At 43.2% G+C, this 19,900-nt stretch overlaps 1 protein-coding gene across 2 annotated transcripts in view; it reads left to right on the forward strand.

Moving 5' to 3' along the window:
• unc80 (unc80, NALCN channel complex subunit) overlaps window positions 1-19,900 on the forward strand; it is a 125,698-nt gene that overhangs the window by 29,613 nt on the left and 76,185 nt on the right. For both annotated transcript variants that reach the window (XM_077658820.1, XM_077658821.1), the window contains exons 16-27: window positions 73-221; window positions 1,347-1,491; window positions 2,027-2,198; window positions 3,963-4,235; window positions 4,493-4,683; window positions 8,125-8,337; window positions 9,185-9,320; window positions 9,573-9,836; window positions 11,897-12,022; window positions 14,908-15,072; window positions 15,921-16,120; window positions 18,415-18,534. In XM_077658820.1, coding sequence (XP_077514946.1) covers window positions 73-221; window positions 1,347-1,491; window positions 2,027-2,198; window positions 3,963-4,235; window positions 4,493-4,683; window positions 8,125-8,337; window positions 9,185-9,320; window positions 9,573-9,836; window positions 11,897-12,022; window positions 14,908-15,072; window positions 15,921-16,120; window positions 18,415-18,534 — 2,154 coding nt within the window. The remainder of the gene's footprint in view (window positions 1-72; window positions 222-1,346; window positions 1,492-2,026; window positions 2,199-3,962; window positions 4,236-4,492; window positions 4,684-8,124; window positions 8,338-9,184; window positions 9,321-9,572; window positions 9,837-11,896; window positions 12,023-14,907; window positions 15,073-15,920; window positions 16,121-18,414; window positions 18,535-19,900) is intronic.

The following is a 19,900-nucleotide window of genomic DNA, read 5'->3' on the forward strand; positions in this document are numbered from 1 at the left end:
GATGTTGTTTGCAATCCTTGGTAAGCATTCTGCAGAATGCAGTGACGCTTGTGTTGTGCTTTTTTCTTTTAGTCTTTATATTGTGATCTGCGTCAACTGATGAGCTATGTTCATGACAACCATGGGGGCATATTTCGAAGAGTGGCCTTGAGTGGGATGCTTGACTCTGCAGACCGTCCAAACAAAAAGAAGAATTATGTACCAGGGACAAGAATTGTTAGGTACTCAGCTCGACCTTTTCTATTTTTGTTTACTGATATGCACCACTGGAAACATTTTAACTGGTAGTTAGTGTGTTGTCTTAGTTTTGTTCTTGCTTTCATGTTGTCGCTGTATTAATTTGAGGTGAGACTTTGAAAATGAGTTGCAAAAGTTGGCAGTTCCTTGAAAAAATTTGCAAGGAATCTTAAAGACAGACGCAGCTTGTATTAGAGTTCAAAAGTCTTAATTTTTGTTCAGTGTTTTTATTTTTGTTTTTATTTTGTCTACTAATGTACCCTTTTCTTAAAATCTACTATCCGCAGAGTGTTGCAATTTTGTACGAGAGTACCAACCAGCGCTTCACACAAGTGTAACTACAATTATCTGCTTCCAACAAAAACTAGATTTGTTATGTTTATTTATCTTTGTCCATGCAATAAAATTGTGACATATGAATGGTTTTATTTTAGTCAGGAAAATACAAATGCACCTAAACTATTCATTCTAGTTCCAATAATGTAAATGCCATTAATTAACATCAGAATAAAATTTTGTTTGTTAATGCCTCATAGTTCCTGAGAAAAGGTACAGAAACATTCAAAAATTATGTTTTGAGAAAAACTCCAGTAAAGGTTATGAAAACCGTTTTATTCATCAAAACTTCACTTGACAGGAGAGCTACAGGAGGAGCCTTAGTGGCTGAAAAATGTACTGCAAACAAGGCAGAATTCTAATCCAAAACCAAACCTGCATTTCTGATCAAAAACTTCGGAGTATTGAATTTTTGTCGATGTCCGAGACGAAAAGACCATGTCGAAGTGTATTCATTTTCTCCGTCGACGTCACAAAGAAAAAAACAAGAAAAAATTATCTTTGAAATTGTAAATACTCAAGTGTAATATATTTTCTGAAAGATAAAGAAATTCTCTATCAGATGATCGCAAAATCTCAAAATCGAACTCTTTGACAAAAAAAAGTCTCACCCTACCTTAATCTTATATGCCATTTGTGAGTCTTGTCTTTGAAGAATAGTGTCAGTGCATGTTTTTCATCACAGTGTTGCATGGGCTTTGAAGTCATGTTTGTATTAACTAATTAATTTAACTCTGCATTTGTAAGCTTAAAATGCTTTTTTTTTTTTTCAGACATGCAAAGTCCTTAGAGCACGAAGAATTGAAGGATCCATTGTTTTCATCAAATGTTTTCATTATTGATGAAACGGCTGTTGAGAAGAGCAGCAGGAAGTCCTTCTTTAGGAAAAGAGGTGTTAGAAAGGTCCCCAGTGCTCAGGTATGCTGCCATTACTGTGTATGCGCATTTGTACTGCTTCATAAAGGGCTTTGTTGCAATGCAGGTAACAGCGATGTCTATTTGTTCTGAACAATCTGTCTAGTTAGCTGTAGAAAAATGTCAAAATGCAAAAAAAATAGGGCTACATAATCGACGATGTTGCGCAGCCGTGTGTGACAGCATTCAAAGGTATCCTCTTTGCGTCTACTTATGAAACGAAGTTAATGCAAAGCAAACACTAGACTTGCAAATATGGAGTTGTGTGAAGTTGCATTGACCTTGGAAACCGTGAGAAGTTTTGCAGAAGGGTGAGAGAATGAGCAAGGAGACCAGTATCTTGTTGATTCTTGTAATCATGTGGGTTATTCTGAATACAACGCAGGAGAGACCATCTCTTCATGGATGTTTAGTGCTTTGGCTGGCTCTTGTATGCTGAAAAATAAGAAAAAAGACAAACTTAGCTAATCCTCCTTTCAAAAAAGTGGATGTAATGCAGAATGCATACGCTACAGACACATCTTAACTGCCTTTGCAGAGCGTCATGGATGAGAAGGAGGATGTCTCGGCATGCCCAAGCCCAGCGCCAGGACAGACAACGCCCTCATTTCCTCGTCAGCACCGGGCCCTGACTCCTAGGCTTAGCGTGTCGGAGGGAGACAATATCTCCCTCACTCCTAAGCACAGCAAGGGCTCTAAGTTTGCACTGGGTACGTCTTTGCTTTTTCTGTCGCTCTGTGCGCACTTTCTGAGAAAGCATGTGCCCCAATATGAAAGCGTGAAGAAATAAAACACACGCCCACATCTATGGCCTCTGCTGTATATCATCACAAGGACTGTGGCATTTGCATTCATTAAAAACATTATTTATGCAAACACTCTGGCTTGACCATCCTGAGCACTGCATGCAGTGCAACAATTTCTCAAAATAAATTGCATGGACACACTATTCCAAAGCAGTTTGTTTGCTTTGAATAGCATCTGTTTGTTATTAACTTCAGGGGGGGAGAGGGCTCTTGAGAGCTTGAAAATTGCAAAAAAATCGACTGTATCAAAATGGCTTTTTCAAAATCTACAGCCCATCTTTTGCATATCTAAAGATCTATTCATTTTCTGGGTCACTATTTTTTCTGCAATTCCACTTTATAAGGCGCAGACGAGTTCATTTCTGTTTTTTGTTCCTTGTTTTCTCAAAACACAAATTGTTGACTGTTTGCTAGTTTACAAGGAGGATATCTTTGCATCTAGAACATGCTGCAAAATGATTAAAGTATACAATATTGGGAACCGATTTCTTGATTTGTGCATACTAATCTTTACGTGCACTCGATTTAAGCTGCTTTTCAACCAGTTCTCCCTACATTGAACTTCAACAAGCTGTAAATAACTAATATTAGCCTAAATTCCTACATTGTATTCCTTGTACTGTATACTATCTAGACACAGGTTAATAATAGTTTTTTGATGAGTGTTTTTTTCTATTGTTCTTGCAAACAAAGTAGCGAAAATTTCTAAAGCCTGAGAACTAATTGGCATATCAGAAAATTGGTTACATATCTGAAATTAGCATAAAGAACTGATTAAGGCTGTGCATTTTTATTGCATTTAGTCCAGAAATAAAGAAAAAAATTCCAAGACTGATGCCCCCCCTTCAGTCCAGCTCGCCGAACTATTTTTCTGCCAATTACAGTAACAAGATGCATTGTGTAGAGCAGTGTAAAGTGTGTATTGCTTATCGTATTACATATGCATCGTTCAGATTTGGGGTATGTTGCAGTGAAAACAATGCTTATAGGGCGCCGCGGTGGCTCAGTGGTTACGCGCTCGGCTGCTGGCCCGAATGACGCGGGTTCGATCCCGGCCGCGGCGGTCGAATTTCGATGGAGGCGAAATTCTAGAGGCCCATGTACTGTGTGATGTCGGTGCACGTAAAAGAACCCCAGGTGGTCGAAATTTCCGAAGCCCTTCACTATGGCGTCCCTCATAGCCTGAGTCGCTTTGCGATGTTAAACCTCAATAAAGTAATAAAGCAAAGCAAAACAATGCTTATGTGCATCTGGCCCGTTATGCTACTCAAACACATTTCGGTATTTATTATTTCCATTTTATTTATTGATTCTGGTTCATGGTGCATTCCAAGCTTGGAGAGAGCAGGCAAAATATGATTTACGGCATTTTATTTAGGCTTGTCCAAGCATGCTATGCTGGTTGAAAGAAAAAGGCATATAGTAGTTGTGATGTAGTGAATGTTAAAAAAAAAATGCACGGTGCTTGCAATCACGTGATCAAACAAGGTAACATCCACATGCAGCATCTGCGTTTATATTTTATCATTCCATTAGCGTTGCTCTTGCATTTTTGTGCTTGTGAACACCAAACCTAAGAAGCAAGGCATTCTAATACTGTGTATGCATGTCTTAAAGTGCCGTCCTGTATATTTAAAGCATTCTGACGGACGTGTGCTTTCCATACAGTGGGATGGTTGAAAGGGGACCGGAAAGGCGAACCGGGTGAAGAAGAGTATGGGAGCTCACCCGGAGGAGTTGGATTAGATACGTCACCCAACACAACTGAACGCCTGATTCGGCGCTCAAGCGGCATGAACCGCACACCCAAGATGCCACCCAAGTCTGCCAGCCACATGAGCCTGACGCTGTTGCGTGCTCGTCGCCGCATGGAGGACCAGCTCACCAAGCTGGGTTTTGGCCGTAGCAAAAGCAAGCATGGCAGCTTTGAAGAGCCTCCAGGTGGGTGGGAAAACTTTTTTGCTCTCGTGTTTTCTGAGAAATGGTAGAAATAGTTAGCTAACAATGTAATTTGATTGGTTAACAGCTCAGATACCTCAAGTTTCCTAGCATAGCTGAGATGGAGAAACACTTGGGATAGGCTTATTTGAATGGGAAGCTCCAAGTTCTTTTTTGCACAGAGTACAACTCATTCCTGAGTGTGAAGCCTGCCTGCGGCTGTTGAAAACTTAAAAGAAATGCCCTGTCATTGTTTGTAGATCTGAGCCGGCGAAACTCTTTTGACTTGGATCACAACCAGAGAGATGGCGAGATGCTCATCATGAAAGAAAGCAAACTGGTCAACACCCGGCTGGTCTATGATGGCATGCTTCGGTTTGCCTTCCTGCAAGAGGTTTGCCAGCCTGGGACAGTTCCTGATTCACCTTTGCTGGCAGCAGCACTAGATCTGGCAAGTTTGCTATCAATCCTATCTCTTGTGCTCTTGAGTGTGTTGTCATCAGCCTCACTTTACTGTGACTTTCAGGCTCTTAGAGCCTTTATTACAGTCGGATGCAACTCAAGAATGAAGCAGCAAATGCCCTTCACAGCAGGCCTTCCATCCAGCCCCGTGTTATGTCACACTAGCCAGTGTTAGGAGATCAACCATATATCATGAGAACCGTTCGACGCAATTGGCTGGAGAGCTTCCTGTGAAGGGCATTTGCTGCTTCATTCTTGAGTTGTATCCTGCTATAAGTGAATCATGTTGCTGCTGTTAAGTGGCACAGTGCACACAGAACATGATGAGCTGCACTTCTGTTGAACATCTGTGCAGTACAATAGCACTATAGATAGTTATTGGATTGGGGAATTGCTGCGGTTGTGGCAGTGCGTTATAAAAATTAAATGGTTTTTTGACATGTTTGTGTCATCTTATGGCTCTGGTGAATAATAACCATGTCACTAATCGACGCCAAGAAGAGCACAGATAAGCTTTAATTTTCTAATTTACACACGAAATTAGATTTTGTTTAGTGAAAAAAAAGTAGAAAGGAGAGTTTAATTTGATTGCTTGCATAGAACAACGGCAGACGCTTGTGTTAGTGTCATTACCTGCTCGCCTTTGATTTATCCAATAAACAAACCTCTCGTTTTTGTATTTCTTTAAGCTTGGTTTTTCTGTCATGCACACTGTGCTTGATCAGTACTGAGTTCCTAAGGATCTTTTGGGGAGCAGCAGGGCTCCAGACCGAATTGCATTTGATGGTACTGGACGATGTAACGTATGGAGGTTATGATAGCAACCTTAGTCTTTAGGGTCATGTAAGTGTCCGTTTAAAGGGCATAGAGGTTCCATTTATTTGAAAGGGACCCCAAAAAAATTTTTTTGGTGTGGTAAACAATCATAGCCTATAGTTAAGTTAGAATTTTATTAACATCTGAGCCAAATGCAGCTTTCCTGTTCCTTTTCTTGTGGTTATTTTAAATTCTTGTCTTTCCCAAAGGGCCGTATTCCGGTTTGTGTCATAATAAAAACGTCATAACCTGCCACAGTGGCCATACCTGATAGGTTGAAATGCCGGAAGCGGATGTCGGTTCGGTTGCGACTGCGAGCGGCGGCAGGATGTCACTGCGTTGCGGTTGTTGCAGCGAAACGTCCAGTGGCGCTACTGCACTTAGCCGAGAAATGGAACGCAACCAATGCGACAGAAGAAAAATTCAACCACAAGTTTAGTTGTGCATTGGACTCCTCCGTAAAGGTGTGATATCAAAGCTGCTTTATTTACCAAATGAAGTTCAACAAATAGAAACAACAGTTCAGATACTCTTTTCTGCACCCAGATGTCAGAGGTGCATTTAAAGAAGAAAACATCGTATGCAACTACGCATGGCTTTTCAGTGATAGAAGGGAGATGCTACAATCGTCGATCGCCGATGGTTAATAAAAGGCAGCTCGCTTGTTCGCACAACACGACGTTTTACATTTATTTTGAGGGGAAAAAGGAAACGGAGAGGAAAATTTGTGGCATGCACTCACTCGCTGCACAATGTGCGCTCTGTGTTGTGCTGAACCTAGACGCTGTGACGACTTGCTGTCTGCAACATCACTGAGCGTAAGTTGCTGCTGTGATCAGACGGCTCTGCAGATGGTAATTTACATTTTTCATTCCTTTTATGCAGGCACTGCAAGAACAGCGAGATGCCGCTGTTAGGTTTTTAATTTTTCTGCAGCAAAGAAATAAAAGGGATGAGCTAAAAAATATTCTTGCTCTGTTTCGCTTCATATGTGCATTGGGAGACTTTGTAGACGAAGTTTTCATAGGTTTGCCATTGTACGAAGCGCACGCATGCCCACACTGACGTTTGAAAACTAACTTTCAAGCTAACTAGCGAGCTCAATGTAGAGCCACACCACCGCGGCTATCGAGAACCCTTAGGGATGCCGAAAAACAACCTATGGCATGTCAAACGCGGCAGTGTAGTAGTGCATCGCCGGCGACTGACCATCCATGCAAATGAGCACTTTAATGCTGCCAGGCATTACACACGATCATGATGCAGGATGCTTCAACAGCTAACAGAGTTCTAGAATAGGAAATGCACGTTTGAGCGGAGTAAACACAAGCATTTTGCCGGACATTATGGTTTATGTTACATCATTCAACGTACGCAGACGAGATGACTCCAGTGAGAGTGGTGCCATCCGGCATGAATGAAGAGAACAATTTCTACAACAAACCAGTGCTTGTTAGGCCTAGGAGCCACCGAATCGTCCAACGAAATAAAAAACAGGTCAAATTTATCGTCCATCCAATTTGTTATAGGCAAGGTAAGACGAAGCGAAGGCCCGTGCCCAGTTTATAGCCAGTTCACGTGCCGAAAAACACAGTAACACCAACGAGTTCACTTCGAAGCGAGAGGCTTCGTTTCAGAGCGCGCTGCCATGTTGGCTGTCGTTGAGCATCTGCTGCGTACGCTATGTGCTTTACGTCACCGTCCAGTTTCTTCAACCCTTTTTGCTGCATTCAAACCACCACATCCGCTTCTGGTGTTTTGTCCAATCAGGTGTGGTGCTGCAGCAGATTATGACTCTTTTTATTGTGACACAAACTCAGAATACAGATTCATGTTTCTTAAATGCCATTTTTGCTTCTTGAACATGATTGCAGTCTGATTCCTTCAGCATTACAAACAGGAAGTGTCAGTGGGAGCAAATCCGCTGGTAAAACAGGCAACGCAGCCACGGTTTGCACCTTAAGCGGCACTAAGTGGTTTACTTGTGTATGCAAGAATAAAAAAATTACGCATTCTACCGGGTAAATTGCTGCATGCATTGCATACCTGTGCTGCAGGAGTGTTGAGGAAAGGGAGCAGTTTTTAATCGTTGTAGACAAACAGTTTTTTAATGTTAAAATATTATTATGGAACGCAGTTGCGTGACGAAGAGGACATTGTAATGTTGCTCTGGTGTTGACCATGACAAGAACGTTGCAGTTGGGGTGACCTAGTTTTTGTGTGTTTCCTGACTGCCACCTGTTGCGCCTGCTGCTGAGTTAACCCCTGTAATAGTATTTAGAGCTCTGGAGTACTACTCTTGGCCGAAAAAGACTTTTGCAGCGTGTGTCAATGTGCTGGAATTGAGGGAATGCACTGGGATCACATTGCAACTCCAGGAATGGGAACTGACCTGTAATCTCTACTGCAAGAAAGTAAAAGGAAATTAATTATTGCTATTATTGATTCCGCCGAATGACATTGGGATGGAGTAGACGGTCCCACTTTGCAGCAGTGTTATGGACATATTATATGTTTTTAGTGCTTTTCTGCATTTCAGGTTCACTGACATAACCTTGAGTGATGAACTGAAAGGTGACACGTCATTGTTTGCATTTGTACTGCATACACACAGAAAGCTCCGGTGGTGTCCCGTGCAGCCTTGTTCTTGGAATGCGCCCACTTTGTGCACCGGTGCAACAAGGGCCAGTGGCCCACCTGGATGAAGCTGAACTTGCCTGTATTTCGACCGTCGGGTCCGTTGGCCAATCGAGGCACACCCTCGGGCTTGCACCGCACGCACATCCTTCAGCGGGCAGCTGGGAAACTCTTCTTCCACTGGGCCGAGGCAGGCACACCTGCATTTTCTTGATTTTCGTGACTTAGCTGGGTGTTGCAGCTTGGCCAACTTTAAAAATCTCTTTAAAAAAAAATTAAAATCTGTGCATTGAAAACAGACACCAATTACAATTTACAATTGAGGTAGAGCTTAATTAGATGTGCAAAAGTCGGATGATATAGTACTCATCTTCAAAACAACGTGACCTGAAAAGCTGGTTGCTTTCTTGACGTTCTTAACTGTTGGGTATGAAAATGTTGATAAGTACTTAGTGTTGGCCCACAGTGAAATTACAAATGAAGATGCAAGGGTTATAAGCTTGTATATAGGGAGAATTGTATGCATATTTAAGTTTTGAGTTACTTCACACAAAATCCTTGGAACCAGTGGAAGTGCATTGAATCAGTAAGTCCCAATGAGAAATAAAAGAAATTATCATGATAGTTGCTGTATGTTTGGGGTTTTATCAAGAAACCTGGGGTGATGTTGTTAAGCCTTTTAGTGGAAACAAAAAATTTACCTGTTGGCTGCTGAAGTGATCGAATCACCAAGAATGCCTGCAGTGACCATATTGCTGGAGCTAGTTTTCTGTTTGCAGGTAAGTACATCTAAAAAACAACTAATTGTTTCATAATCATTGTCCTTCATGTGTTTTTAAAACTGATGAAGAAGGTCACCTGGTCTGACAATACCTGCCTCGTTCACAAACCATGAATATAAATTTTTTCCCCATCGCAGGAGTCTGGCGTAGTCAACAACTGCAGTTTGCATAAATTGCAGGACAAGCATTTCATCAAGGCTGTGAGCAGCGCATTTGTATTTAAAGCTTGAACTTGTTGTCTCCTGCATCCTGTAGGCAATTGGGGCCAGACTTGAAGAGATGCTGCAGAGTGAGACCCAGGACCCCCTGGAGGTTGCTGCCATTGCAGCCGATGAGCAAAGGCGTCGGCAGTGTAGAATGGAAGACGAAGAAGAGGATTTCTTAGATGAAGGTGAGCTGCAGGCACTTATTGTAGTGGAGGAGACCTTGCTTGTGTGTGTTTAGAGTGAAGCTTTGCTAAACTCGATATGCTTTTGAAGGGAGAGGGTTGTGAAACTACATTTTCTTAATGTCACATGCCTTTAAAATGGAAGACTGGTGCTGTTAATTCCTATTTTTATATTTTGCATCCCTTTTTAAATAGTGTACTTTGCTGACATATGCGAATATATGTGTCAGCCTGTGTATTTGTTGTGGTCTGCAGCAAGCATCAATCCTTCGGGCAACATTTGCCCATTTGCACTAAAGATGGCAGCCTGCCAGCTGCTTCTGGAGATCACAGCTTTCCTGCGGGAGACGTACCAACTGCTACCGCAGAAGTCTGCCCGCACGTCGGCTCGCGACCGGCTGACCTTTGAGCCTCGTAGTGTCAACGCTAATCGTCGTTGGAGCATGGCCCTGAGCACTCTGGGAGTCAGCCAGACTTCGGCCCACAGCCTGGTCTCATTGGCTGAGCAGACCCACCCAGGTGCATACCACCCACCACTCCTATGTTAGGTACCAGTCAGAAAAGCAGTGCTGTTTGATCTTGCATTACATTGTGAACAACAGTGACAGCCTGGCAGAAGATAAAGCAGCATGCGTAATGTTTGTTTTAGTTTGGTTTTGTGCTTGTGTAATTTACCATTATTTTTCCAGTGGAGGTGTTATCACAGATTCATATTGTTGCAAGCTGTGAAGCTTGTAGCACTCGATCTTTTTAGCTGTTTGTAGATAATGTTCTGTATATATAAGGGGCTGAGCAGCTACCTGCTGCTGCTATACTTTCTTGGTTATTTTCTTAATACCCAGTCACAGCATATAAACTTCTCTTCATATGTGCTGTGCCTTCAGTATCCAAGTGGCATTATTTGCACATTGTGAATTACTCTTCCTACATTCGCCTTGGTACTGTTAATGTTTTGATGTGACGCTCTTGCTGTCATAATTACTGTGGTCTGTCATATTGGGCGGATGTTGGGTTGGCTCCAAGCGTATTATATTGTGAATACTTCTGAAAATTTTTTTCCCTGATTGTTTGCATTAATTTGCTTTTTTTTTTCACATTTTCAATTTTAATGGATGCATATGCCCTCTTTAAAAGGTGTATTAAAATTTCTTGTTCTTCTTTTAAATACCAGATGAGGTCACCTGAAGTGAAGATAAAATACATATATCTGTTTTGCTTAATTTGTGGGCGTTTGACAGGTGCTTCGAAGGTTATTTTGTAGGCATCATCCTGTTCCTAAATCTGTCATTTTTATCTTAAAATCTAGTGCAGAATGCAGCATTTCTCTTAAGAGTGTATAAGCAGTGGTAAAAAATTCATCTCTTGTGAAAACTTAATGATTTGTGAGGTTTATGCCGAAATAGGTTTCACTTCCAGCACCTTCTTTTGTTGTTGCCTTTTTCACTTTGCTGTGCACAGTGAAGTTCATTTGGCCATTTATTTGCCAATTTGTGATGAATAGTTGCCTCTTACGAAGAAATAAGACATGATTATAAAATATATATGGGTTCCTGGTTTTCACTGGTCACATTGTTAGTGCAGTTGTGATAAGCAGCCTTTGCTTCACATTGAACTTGAAAAGTGCACTGGTTCAAGGAAAAGTTGAGAACAGCAAGGAAAAGCAAGTAATGCTTAAATAAAGGAGAACACAAATTCACTCCCACAAGAACATCATTCCATGCAGGTGAAGGTGATGGCGTGTCATTTCTGTTTATGTTTCTACCAGTTTGAGGTTTGGTAGACAGCAGTACAAAAAGCTTGTTGGCAGACAATGAACAGACTACACTGCACACTTAGTCACTGCAATATCGGCAAACAATTTCATTGGTGTTGAGCTTTGTACAAATGCAGGAGTGATTGCAGAGTGCGAAATTACTGCACTACCTGATTATTTTATGGTTTGTTGGGGTTTAATGTCCTAAAGCAACTGAGGCTATGAGGGACGCCGCAGTGAAGGGCTCCGGAAATTTCGACCACCTGGGGTTCTTTACCGTGCACTGACATCGCATAGTACACGGGCCTCTAGAATTTCGCCTCCATCGAAATTCAACTGCCGCGGCTGGGATCGAACCCGTGTCTTTCGGGTCAGCAGTAGAGCGCCATAACCAGTGAGCCACCATGGCGGCCTGCACTGCCTGAGTTTCAGAAAATGAATCCCATTGAAGTTTGTAACCAGCAACCGTGCTTATGCAATTTGTGATTTCAATCACTTCATGGTGCAGACCATATATGTCAAACACCACCAATGTTGAATTTCTTTTCCTGAAAGCAGACATGCACAACTGTGTCCATTTCTTTTTACCCCCCTAAATAATTACTAGTTTTGTGTAAGGTTATGTTGTTTTTATTGGGGGTCATCCACTTATTGCAGACCTTGGTGCCAGAGTGATTTGATTCTATATGGCTGCTAGTTGTCTATGCTCCTTTCAGGATGTCACTCTATGCTGATTTTGTTTTTTTAAATCCTACTCTTGATACAGAGTTTTGGGAGCTTCCGAGTCCCTCTTTTATGAATGGACTTTTGTCTGTTCCTTTTCCAGTTGTGGTAGGAGAAAGAAGAATTAGTTTTGTGCTGCATGAGGCAGATGCTGAAGGGGAGTCCGAGAACAGCAGCAATAACACGGTGAATGTTCAGGAGGAGCTCATTCTTCCTGACGAGAAGAGAGGTAGGTGCTTGAAAATAAATTTTTCTGCAGAGATTTTACTGGGCAGGCCTTCATAATTTCATGTTCTCCTGCACTGTCGTCTTTAGTCACTTCATTGAGCGTTGCAGTGATAGTTACTTAGGATTTTTCAAACTTTTATTTTGTTGTATCATACGAGTTAATAATAATAAAAAAAGAAGACCGTAAAGCATTGATCTCTGTGCATAGTACGCCTCACTTGGGATAGTATTTTCTGTCCAATGCCTGCAATCTGCACAAGATGTCTCGAGACATGTATGGCAAAGCAAGAGGAGCAGGCCATTCAGATTCACACTTCCTTAACTGCAACAGTAGATGAAGTGAAAGTTTTCTTGTGCTTCAAAATTGACTAGATATACAGTGACTACAAGTGTATTTTCAAGATCTTTATTCCGATGCTCTAATCTAAATGAATACCTGAGATGGAAAAAAATGGTAATTGTAGAAGTGGCTTCTTTGTGTGATCAGGAATATGTACTTTCACATGAGATACCTACATTTCTCATTGCTGCAGTGACTTGTTATTGTCATCATGGGATAAAATACCTACAGTCATAAGGCTTCAAAACTTTTCCTTCTTGGCTGATTGGACATTGCCGTTAGATGTAATATACTGTATTCTGAGCTGAACTCTCACTATGAAGTTAACAATGTCGTTATTTTCATTGTGTTTAAAGTGACTGGGTCTAGTTGTAGATAAAGAAAGGTGACTGTGGTGATTCATCAACTAAAGGAAAATGGGAATAAAAAATGCTCCTATATTCTTTTCTTCTCTGTGGGCAAAGAAGAACTGGTTGTGATAGCTGCATTGCACCTTGTCTCCTGTTTTCTGGAGGGGCCTAAAACCTAGCGTGCACATTTGGTCGGCCAGCATTCTCACTGGACAGACCACAGCCTTGCATCAGGTTCATTATTCAGTCAGGGGCAGTGTTATTGGAGCTCTTTAGTTACAGACCATAGTAATGGTCACCAATGCTCCCTGCTGTCACTATAAAAAAATTAAATATGTCTCGTTGCCAAGAATGGATATGAGCATAAAATGTTTATTGTGGTTCGTCTACTGCTACTGAGGGACCTTGCAGTAACAAAAAGAAAGACTTTTTTTTGTCATATCTCTGGTTTCATTTAGGTATCATAGGGACCTAGCAGCAGCAGCAGCAGCAGAAGCAAAAAAAAGAAAGTTATATAGCTTTTGCATGGATGCATTCCCTTGTGATGGAGCCGTTGAATATTAATGGTGTGGTTAATTTATACTCTGTTAACTTCTGATTCAGTGCCACTACTAAAAAGCCTAACAGTTATGATGAATTTGTTATCACGCTGGTTCACTTGTAGTGCAGAAATAAAAATAAGAGAGAGAGAAAAAGCACTTGTGTGTCGTCCTTTCTTCAAATCTTTCTGTCCATTGTGCATGTTCCTTGAATTAACTGGCAGCTAGTAAGAGATAGATAGCCTCGGGGGTGCATAAGCATTGTTTTTCTCTCTGAAGTTTGCTTTGGTTTAAGTAGAAAATATTAACTTTTCAATAACAATAACACCATTAGTTCATATTGCCACCTAGTGTTGCCAGGTGGCGCAAGCTGTCCGCGAAGACTATGAGGTTGCGATCGTGCTATCGCGGATCGGCCGTATCTTGTAAAGAGAGAGACATGGATATGAATTTGTTTGTAGCTGCCGCCATGACACTGTCTACTCCCTGTTTTAACACCTTGTGGGGCGGGGGATACCAGCTTCTGGTTCCCCGGATGTGCTCCAAAATGTCTGCGTAGGTACGGGTCACCATCTCGGTCTCTTCGGCCTCTGACCTTGTTAAGCTAGCATAAGCTCAAGCTATGAGATTCTCGGCGATGCCATCATGTCCCGGAACCCAAAGTATGTGGTGTTTTTTCGTCACTTCGCTACTGGCCTTCAATATGCTGGCTGCTTCTTTGCTGATCCCACCGTTGGTGAATCCCTGGCAAGCGTCTTGTGAATCTGTCAGAATTACTAGTGAACGCCCGGGCCTGTTTGCCCTCGGCGACCGCTAGAGCAACGGCGGCCTCTTCGGCGTCAGACATGGTGCAGTTCCTTAGCGATGCTCTAACCTTCTCCTTTAGCCGGGAGTCGATCACCATCACCACCACATCTCTTCCATTTGCGTACATTGATGCATCTATGCTGACGTGTTCTTGTTCTGGTGGGCCGTGGTTAAGGCATCTGACCTGGCTCTACGCCTGGCTTGATGAACGACAGGATGCATGTTTCTGGCGATAGGCGCTACTACAATAAATTTAGCCCTGATGTCGTCCAGTATTTCTGCTATCCATTCAATCTGTATGCTGTCGTGATAGCTCAGTCTATGGAGGAGAGCTCATCCCGTCATAGTCAGTTGCAGCCTCATCTGAGCGACAAGTTACGCTTCTCAAGTGTTCTTCGTATTGTCACGGAGTTCTCACGGAGAGACGCTTCAACAACTGGAGTTGGCAAGAGGAGACGGTAATGGCGGCCGATCCGCGATAGCACGATCGCAACCTCATCGTCTTCGCGGACAGCTTGCGCCACCTGGCAACACTAGGTGGCAATATTATTCAACAATATCTGACATTATCGTTGTTACCTACTTTCTCATATTATTTAACATTAATGTTATCACCATTATTTATTATGTCATCTACCAAAATTGTGATTAGATATCAATAACATTTCCTAACAGTAGGTAAAATGCTGCCTCTGGGCGTTTCATGTCTAGAAGCTTTAAGCAAGCACCACCCACAAACATAGAGCATTGCAGGAGCTGAATTCATTTGCAAGCACAGTGTGACAGCTTTGGTCATGGCACCTGTTACCTTCTCTGTGTGTTTGTGCCTGACCCAGCTCTGTCGTTGCAGGCCGCCGCATTGCCCAAGGGAGGCCCCACCTGCTGCGCAGGACGGGAGGTTCGACGGCTGGCCATAACTCCAGCTTCAAGCGCTGCAGCCTCAAACTGAAGAAGCCTGGCGACCGCAAGTCCCGGGCACGGTCCTCCACATTCGCAGAAGATGAAGAGGAGGGAGGTGAGTGGGCTGTAGTGGAGTAGTAAGCTCAAAACGAGGGAAGCTATGTGTGGGCTAAGCCACACGTAAGTGAGAAATTCTATGCAATTCTTGCCATTATTGAATTCGCGCAATGCATGCTTTACAAGTGCTTGTGTAATGCTTAGTCCAGGGGACAGTGCAAAGAATAAAAAATTAGGCCTTAAAATGTCACAGTTTATTAACAAGTAAAATAGTTTTTACAAGTGATCAGTATATACAAAGTCTTTTCAAAGTTAAGAAGTGTTTTGGAAGTGTGAATGAAGACTCAGTAACGGGGAGAGGGTCATAGAGAAAAAAATGTTTATCAAGAAGTCACAGAATTATGAAATCTTCAAAGAATTTTTTTTTTAGTGCTGATTCCAATTGAGCCATTTAATTTCATGTAAAACAAGACATGGTGCACTTATGTAATACCCAGTGTAATAAGATTTTGTCAGAAGCTTTTAAAGAATTTTACTGCACGGATCTTGTGAAGTTGCATTCCTTTGCTTTTTCTTGACATCAAGGAATGCAGTATGTGCAAAATTATCATCCTGCCTATCATTGAAGTTGAGCTATAGGATTTTAATGTTGCCAGTTCAGAAAAGGGAAGAAAAGTTTGAATGTTTACAAGAAGTGTGCCTGCATATGTATTTTTTCCTCGCTTCTTCTGCTGTTTTGGCAACTGGCAAGCGCTTAGAAGTCATGGCCCCACAACTTACTCCTTTGCAATGCAATTTCGGGTGGAACTGTGGCATTATGCATAGGCTGTGCTGCTCTTTCAGATTGTGTTTGTTGGTATCTGTGCACATTTTTTGACAATAGGTGGTGACACTTGCGCGGTGCAGGGCTGCGCAGAACGGAGAGCATCAAGTCCCGGCGCAAGGTGAGCGCGGTCTCGGACCGCAGTGACACGAGCGAGCGGGCAGACGTGAGTGGGGAGGAGTCGCCTGGCGTGCTCAGCGACGAGCCGGCACCAGAGAGCCCCGTGGACCTGCTGGACGCAGACGACGCCACCGTCATCGCCACCCGCATGCCCTGGCTCAAGGTGCGACCTGTTTGCACTTGAAAAGGGGGGAAGAATGGTTCAAAGGTGTAGCTACATCCAGCTGCTATCGGCTGCCCCGCGCGGGCGTGAACATGGGCACATTCCAAAACGAAAATGTATTAATCACTGGGCTACTCGTCCACACTTGTGCCATCGTCCTCACTAGTGCTGCCTTCGTGATCACTGCTGCGGTCCCATAGCACGTTTCTTACGTTTTCATCCAGCGAAATCGCACACATCGCAAACAGCCACATCACGACATTGTGTGAAACAGCTGAAAATTTTCCTTGCTGCAGCTGCCACACCTTTATCACCCATTGCGAACGTCGAACTTGTGGCCCGGCGCGCGGCTCTTTGTTTCTTCGGCGTAAAAATTGGCAGAAATCTTGAATGTAGCCGTGAACGAGCGCCTGTCGCTTGCCGGACCGGGAACACAAATAATGACTGACGAAGTACTACATTACAAACTTGTGCAACACGGCCGGCAGTAGTCAAATGCGTCAGAGCCAAAGAGAAACTACACGTGAATGGCGTCGGCTCTTCCGTCGGGTGCCACCTCGATTGGAACAGCGGCCCTTCCATCAACTATCAATGCTCCTTTGAGTGCCGAGCTTGCATTTGAAAGTAAAAAAGAAAACTTGTTGGATACTTGAGCTTTCCTTAGAACGCGATTGCGTTATTGGGCTGCCACCGCTTATCAGCAACAGCAGTCAGCAGCCATGTGTGGGGTGCTAGTTTACAGCTTGTCAATAGCTGCCGCCATCGGCCGCTACCATTGGCCGCCGCCAGTGCGCGCAGGGAGGGGATGCCAGTTCTGCGCGTTGACATAGCAGCTGCTCAAGGCCAGCACCAAGAGCGATGCGACGGAGCCGTGCAGCAAAAATGCAAACACGCTGTAGCATGCCTGATATCTCGTTTGTCTTGCCTTTACTTATAGTGCGATGGTTTCGTTTTGATTGTAAGTCTACCCCCCCGTTCGGATTTTCAAATAAAAAAAATAGCTCGACTTACAATCATGTAAATATGGTAACAATGGGCATCCGCAGCATTGTAAGCTTGGCTACATATTTTTATGGTAAAATAAACTGCTTAGAGCAGTGCTGCCAAAATACGTTATCGATTATAACGATTGAACCTCTTTACTTACAAATAACCACTAAAAAAGAAAAAAACATGTACACTTGGTTACTGTGCCAACTGAACCATGCTGACAAAAAAATGTATATTTCTGTGTTCGGAGGTGAACATGCATCCTCACTGACTATGCTAAGAGAACGCATGGTGTGCCATGATCTCGTCCTTTGTTCATTGCTAACTTGACCGCATGTCTGACTTAACGGTTGTATGTGTGTGGTCATGTATGCTGTCACATGCTTCCCGTGTTGGGCTCAGTCGGATGGTTGGAAGCGCATGCATTGCCAGGTTGGTCACAATCTTTTTCCTTTCACTAAACACAAGCGCAGGTTTGTTGCGCATAGACGTAGGTGCGGAGTATAAGTCACTGTGTAACTGGAATCTGTTAAGCAGGCTTGTGCTTGACCTGGACACTGCTTCTCGGGAATGGTGACTCTTATCTGAATTCAAGTTCATGCTAATAATTGCCATGCAGATTGTCTTCAGCACATGGTCTGGGGTTCCTTACTGTCAGCAGTTTTCCTGAAATCCTGCATTTGCTCCATATGCCAAGAATGTTGTGAGCAGTGGCCTTGTTTTTGGTGAAGCTTCCTTTTCTTGTGCTGTGATGGGGGAGTTTCGGCTTCCTCTAAAATGTGGTGGCAGCGACTCAACAAGACTGGAAACATTCTCGAATGCTGATGATGCAGTCAAAATAAATGGAGACCTAAATGATAAGGCGATTACCACAGATGTCGTTGTCACAGGCAGCAATGACAATGACAGTGACCCATGCAGTTTCTACTACATCAGTGAGAAATGTCTCTTGTTCTGACGTTTGCAGCTTGAATTGGCTTGCAGAGACATGGGAGCAAGATTACTAAGGAAAAAAGTGGAAAATCATTTGAGACCTTTTAGTGTTAAGAAATAAAATAGTGTTAATTACTCCTCTGGATTTTATTGAATACATTGAAGTTGTTCTTGTTTCTTTTTTTGTCTGCAACCTGGTTATAAAAACTATTGGTTATACCATCGATATTTTCTTGGCACTTCAATGCTGTTGTAGGGACTGCATTGGCAGCCATAAACTTGTGTACACAAGTTTTTTATTTTTCTGGCTGGTGGCTTTTCATGCACTGCAGCATGCTGAATTTTTTTCTCAGTGACACTGCTGTTTTTAGGTCATCGTCCAACTCTGCGGCACCTTGCACTTCACCTGCACACATCAGCAGTTTTGCCACCACACCTGTTACCGGAGGCAGATGAGGGCCTGCAATCGGCTTGCAAAGAGTGTTCGAAAGGTAACCAGTGCTCGTGCTATTTGGGAGGTATGGATCAAACATGCAAGATGCTCGTGCCAAACTGCTCAGAAAGTTAATATTGTGGTGTGTTGGAGTCCCAAGCTTCCCACGGAACTTTGGCTTCTGGCAGAATTTAGATTTGATGTTGCTTTCAAAAATGGTCACCAGGTAGTTGATGATGACTGTCCATTTTCTTGCACCAAGCGACGAAGCAGCAAAAGAAAGTGCATGCTGTGGTACAAGAGTACAGGCAGTTCTAATTGATGCCGTAACCGTTGCAGCACATAACCAGTGGATTTTGGGTTTGCACAGGGTTTCCCATGCACCTCATGCCTTTAGTTTCTGTTTTGTGGAAAAAAGTACTGCATTTTCTTGTGTTGCATAGCTTTAAAGAATCACGTTTTCTTTGTTTGTAACCATTGGCACTTACAACCAGATTGGGCTAACTAAAAAGCTATTACTAAAGTATGTTAATTGACTGGTTAATTAGCACAATTTTCACATTAACTGAGGCTCGCCGTGGCTTGCAGTTTGTTCCTGATCAAATTTTCTTTTATTTCGGCCACCTTATTTTTGGAGATTTTTGAGAGTTTGCTGAAACACCCAGTATATACCGGCTTCCGTAGGAAGTGATTTGTCAGGGTGCAGCATTTTTAATTTTACGTCTTGGTTTTTTTAGTGTGCTAGTACTAAGGCTCCCACTCATCAATTTCGCCGATGTCTGTCTGAAACCTGCTTGAGCTGAAATAAAATGAATTATAATAAAACAATTTATGGTCTCTAGTGGGTTTCGAACCAGTGGTGGCGCGAACAGACCAGCTTCTGGCCACTGCATTCCACTACACCATCGCCGCAGCCCAACATCCCGTGCGTTTAACTGCTAGTCTCTTGTGCTGTGCTTTTTTTCATCCATGCCCACTAAATCCGAACACCAAAACTGAAGTGAAAACCTGGGTGCTAGCTCACTTTTTCGCATTTGGCCTAACCCTGCTGTTATGCATCATTTTTAGAGCGCAGCTGCTATGTGTCCGTTCATGGGTTTAGCTGTGTCGCTGTCAGTGCAACCGAGTGCGAGGGGAGCTAGGGGAGGGGAGGAGAGCGAGAGTAGTGTGAGCGTGCACCCCTCGAGGCCGGTTGTGCCGAGCAAACAAAGTACCGCCGCTCGCATCAGAGTGGTGCGCGCCGTGCACGCCGTCATCCATCAACACTACATGTGTGGAGGTAGGGTGGCTAGGGGAGGGGAAGCTTGTCTGCAGTGGAACGTGCACCCATGTGCTGTCTCCTCGCAGTCGCTCTATGCTCTGCTTCGTTGACGGGTGGTGCTGTGGAATGTGCTGTACGCGATAGATGATCCGCGTCAGCCATG

The sequence above is a fragment of the Amblyomma americanum genome, chromosome 3, assembly GCF_052857255.1.
Source record: "Amblyomma americanum isolate KBUSLIRL-KWMA chromosome 3, ASM5285725v1, whole genome shotgun sequence".
Lineage (NCBI taxonomy): Eukaryota > Metazoa > Arthropoda > Arachnida > Ixodida > Ixodidae > Amblyomma > Amblyomma americanum.